The following is a 5,013-nucleotide window of genomic DNA, read 5'->3' as shown; positions in this document are numbered from 1 at the left end:
ACTTATTTTACCGGGGGGACACCGTTCCCCCCTGCCAAACAGCTGGACTTCACTCTTTGGCTCCTCTGGGACGAGGAGCTCGGCACCTTTCGTGACGTCACTACCTGTTGTGACGTCACTTCCGGTGACAGCGTCCCCCCCCACTTCTTTTTTTACGACTTATGCCCTGCTCAGGATCCATAGTAAGTGGGTACCCAGGGCATTAGGAGCATAAGGCCTCAACCCCCCGGGTTGGGCCCAGTAGCACCTGAATGCTCCGTCGTCATCTGAAAGGGGTTCTGACAGTCTGTATACACCTATCTACTGGTCACACGTCATGAGGGTCTCCCCGAGGTAGCCTCGGCAGGCTGTGAACTGTGGCACTACACGTATTCTTAAAGTGGCACCGGCACGACAATCTCCCACATGGAGATTGTGGCTCAATGGTTAGAGCGGCTCAATGGTTAGAGCGGCAGACCGTGATGCAGAGGTCTAGCCCGGGACCAGGGTTCAATTCCCCGCCTTGGCGGGTCTTGGGCTCAAAAATTCCACGGACCTGATAATTCTCGCCTCGGTGCCTATTCCAATCATGGAGTCCCACTCTGCAACTCTGGGAAATAGCTTGCTTAATCTCCACAACGGCCCCCACAACGCTAAGGATGCCTGGCCTCCACCTTGGGGGTGCCCAGGAGTGGACACCTCACAGGGAAAGCCAGGATGGGTTCCACAGCGGTATTCGTACAAGCGCCTTGAGACCCTTGCGGGTCAGTAGTGCGCTATACAAGTATCAATTCAATTTATCTATAGGGCAGCTGGCTCAAAGCATTGGCTGAAGCTAAGCTTAGATGCAAGGTTCTCTGTTAAATAATCAAATTACGACCTGTGATGTAAACCATGTTATTATTTTAATTACAAAAGCGCATTCATAGCCATCCTTGCACTCGTTGAAAAGCACTCTTAACACTCTTTGCGATTGCGCCCATGCTACAGGAAAAAAACTAAATAAACAAAATCCCAGGGCCGGTTGTCAGCTATGCCAGCTCATTCCCCAGGACCTGAGGATTCCTTGAGTTTACAGGACACGCACAGAGAGTCTTGCAGTCCACGTCATGCCTGAAGACTTTCCTCGCTTCCCTGCGTGACTCTTCAGGACGTTGTGTTCCCGGTCTGAAATGAAACCGCCACAAACAAACAAACGGAAGGTATCAGGCGACGCATCATCGCAGTTTCATCCCCTCTCGGGCTCTCACGTCGTCACGTCACGCCCACCGCCTCGCGGACAGCCAAGCTCGCGCGCAAGGTGTGTCAGTGATTCCTTCCTGGTGCGCGCTCTTTGATTGGCTCAGGTTTCAGACAGGGCTCAAGGTCCCTCCGGGGCGTGCTACTGAAGCTGCCCCTCCCCTCCCCGAGGGTTTAGATCTCAGTGAGGTCATCAAAGTCCAACCCTCGCACTACCTTGTATAAGAGACGGCTGTCCCTGCAGATCCGTTATAGCAAGGAGCAGAGTGCAGCAAGCCAGACCTGTGACCTCGCACTTGCCACAAGACCGATCTGAATCCACCTGCAAGCGACCCACCAGCTGGGACTGCGTCTGCCAGAGCTGCCCCAGCCAACATCTAACCACCTGGAACCATACCAGCCAACGACATATCATCCAGCGTTATATCAGCCAACAACTGACCATCAAGCATTGCACTGGTCAACGCTAGACCACCCAGCCTTGTACTTACCTGCATCAACCAGCAAACGCAGTCCAGTAACTCCACCTGTGCTAAAGAACCGCCACCATGTCCATGGGAATGGAGATCGTTGGCATCGCCCTGGCTGTGATGGGCTGGGTGGGGGTCATCGTCTGCTGTGCGCTTCCCATGTGGCGAGTGACTGCTTTCATCGGCACAAGCATTGTCACTGCCCAGACAATATGGGAGGGCATGTGGATGAACTGCGTGGTGCAGAGCACGGGGCAGATGCAGTGCAAGGTCTACGACTCAATGTTGGCCCTACCTCAAGACCTTCAGGCGGCCCGAGCCCTGGTGGTCATCTCCATCGTGCTGGCCGTCCTAGGTCTCATGATCTCCATCGTCGGCGCCAAGTGCACCAACTGCGTTGACGATGAGTCGTCCAAGGCCAAGATCATGATCGTTTCTGGGGTTATGTTCCTCGTGGCTGGAGTAATGGCACTCATCCCCGTCTCCTGGTCGGCCAACAGTGTTATCCGTGACTTCTACAACCCGATGGTGGTGGAGTCCCAAAAGAGGGAGCTGGGGGCCTCACTCTACATTGGATGGGCAGCATCCGCCCTCCTGTTGATTGGGGGTGCCATGCTCTGTTGTTCCTGCCCCCCCAAGCAAGAGAAATATCCAGCATCACGAGTGGCCTACTCGGCAGCCAAATCCACTGGACCAATCTACGATCGCAAGGACTACGTCTAATCTGTGGCACGACCTATGCCACTCTAGTCATCTGATTTCAACCAACTCTTCAGTCTTGAGGAGGACTTTGAGACATGGCCACCATCATCATTTCACACTGATTGCTCCATTTTGGGGAGTGAGAATTACTTTTAGGGGAGGCTGGGCAGTTAAAGAGTGGCTGGATTTTCGATTAAGGAAAATGGATGCGTCCAGGAGGCTCCCATGACTCTGTGGCAGTGCCGCAGAGCAGCCTTGTCTCCAACGAAGATGTTTGTCACCTTTCACAACTGCCTGAAAAGTTGGGGCATTGATTGACTTTCTGCCAGTGCTTAGGACTTTCTTTAGCATGGCAACCCCAACAGGACAGAGGCAAAGACTTTAATTGACTTTTCATGAAGACATTGTCAACTGGTGAAGGAAACGGAGAACTGAATTACAAGTGAAGAAGACATCCACCTATGCTGGGGAGTCGTGAAACTGCACCCTGAAGAACGGTCTGCGAGGGCTGCGTACAATGAGACTCCTCTTGAGTAATGTTCTGTCTAGGGTTGTGTTGATCATTCAGGGAAGAGGGATTATGAAGAGCTGCCTCCACAGGCGAGTGGGACCAGTTAGGATCATGAGGGAGCAGTGGTTGTGGGTGGAGGGGAAGGTACTGCTAAGTTACGAGCAACGCTACGCCACATGTCTCAAGACAGCACCCCGGCAGCCGTATGCTAACCTATAACCCACACGTCAGAAAGAATGCTGGGGATTTATGGGACACCCAGTTTAATAAGCCTAGACCCAGACAGACTTGCTGGTAAGACCCCCCATCCTCTGAGGAGATACCATTCTCCACCACTGCTGCACCTGCCCCTTTCTTGACTGCCCCTGCCAGAAGGGATGGCAGAGCCCTGAATGCATACTAGTGGCACCCTGGGATGCTGAATGGTAAGGGGGGAGGGGTATACCTGCTCACTTGACTTCTTTGCATCCATGTGTTTGTTCTTCCCGCTGTTTGCTCTGCCCCACCCCACCCTCCAAGGACAGGCTCCAGGATGTGGGTTGCAGCATTGCTCCCGGCTGCACCCCACGGACTATCATTCACACAGAGACTGATGGAAGGGCAGGGTTGGGTGGGGGGGGGAGGGAGGGGAGGAGGGGAGGGGAGGGGCGGGCTGCCGGCGGCTCTCTGCCCCCAGGTTCCTTGGCCAGAAATAAGGTTCACCTCCCTTCAGAAGTGCAGCACCTGCAGGTTTCTGTGGCACAAATGTGTGAAAGCTTAGCTTCCCTGAGCCCCCACCCTGCCCTTGGGTGACACTCGGTGCTACCGTGCTGATGCTTCCAAGGTCTGAACACAGATGCGCCCCTTCGGGAGGGCTCTTTCACAGCAGAGGGTGCAGTGAGAGCGCAGGGTCAAGGGGTGGGACCGAAGTACATGTGGGCATCCCCGGGAGGGGCAGAGCTGAGACCAGAGGACCACAGAGGGGCAGGAAGCGGGGCATTTATCTGTGTCATTGTCATGTATGGGGCAGCTTATTGGAGAGATAATTCCACATCGTGTCAGCGCGTTTTTATTGTTTGCCTTTGTAACATTTCATCAAGAATGCTGTTTATCTGTGGTTGAACATAGCGTTATAACGAGGCGGCTTTTTCTGCACAGCCGCTGCGCCCCATTTCTGTTATCTAGGCGCTTTGCTGAGCGCCTCCTGCGCCCCGGTCTCTGGGGCTGCCCTGGCAGGTAAACAGTTAACATGAGCATCACCTGTCTCCAGCAGGCAGATGGCAACACATGGGCTATAAGGGGTCTGCACCTGGAGGGCGTAGAGAAGAGGGGGAGAGGGGTGGTGCTGGTGAGAAGAGGCCCCGGAGGAAACGATCTTGGCAGCTTAGGAGGGGTAAGATAGGCAGCAGGAAAGACGAAGCAAGGTGTAGGCTCGAGTCGCGGGAGACGGAGAAGTGTCACCGAGGGAGGGTGGCGGTGGGGAGGGGGAACTGACTGATGGAGAGTGGGGAATGAATGAGAGATGGAGAGAGGGCACAGAGAGGTGGGGAGAGCTCACACAGAGGTGGAGGGAAGGCACTTAGAGATGGAAAGAGGGTTATTTTCTCTCGAAGGGGTCGTAGCTCTCTCCCTCCTCAACCCCACCCTGAACGCTGTGCCCGATGCCCCCCAGGACGGACTGGGTCTTTGTCTCCTATATGTTGCTGTTGTAGCACTTTGTATGTTCCCGGAAGAAACCAAAGCACTGTTAGTTCTTATTGTTTTTGTGACTTATTGTATTTTCGCCCATGCATTTCACAATTTTTGTTGTTTATATAAAGTTAAACTTTTCAATAAAAGTCAATGATTTCAAAAAGACATTTCCCTTGCCTCAGACTCTTTCTGCGTAGGGTAAGGTTGAATTGCATTGGGAGGAGAAAGAAATACCATATTTTATTTATTTATTTTTTTATTTGTTTTTATTGTTAATAAAAGTGAACAATGGACATTTTCAAGGTTTACATTGTACTCATCAATCGTGCACAGTTAATATGAAATACATAGCGGTCATTTCACTTGAAATACCAGCTTTAAGCTTGTGTCTAATTCTGTCAGTGATTAACCAAAAGTCTGTATGTATAAAAATGGCCGACA

At 52.6% G+C, this 5,013-nt stretch overlaps 1 protein-coding gene across 1 annotated transcript; it reads left to right on the top strand.

Moving 5' to 3' along the window:
• Positions 1-1,450: 1,450 nt before the first annotated feature.
• Positions 1,451-4,737, top strand: LOC144822245 (claudin-3-like). Its single transcript, XM_078679511.1, has one exon. It carries the CDS (start codon positions 1,767-1,769, stop codon positions 2,409-2,411), a length of 645 nt encoding a protein of 214 aa, XP_078535637.1. The 5' UTR covers positions 1,451-1,766; the 3' UTR covers positions 2,412-4,737.
• The last annotated feature ends 276 nt before the right edge of the window (positions 4,738-5,013 follow it).

The sequence above is a fragment of the Lissotriton helveticus genome, chromosome 3_1, assembly GCF_964261635.1.
Source record: "Lissotriton helveticus chromosome 3_1, aLisHel1.1, whole genome shotgun sequence".
Lineage (NCBI taxonomy): Eukaryota > Metazoa > Chordata > Amphibia > Caudata > Salamandridae > Lissotriton > Lissotriton helveticus.
This window is presented reverse-complemented; position numbering and strand designations above follow the sequence as displayed.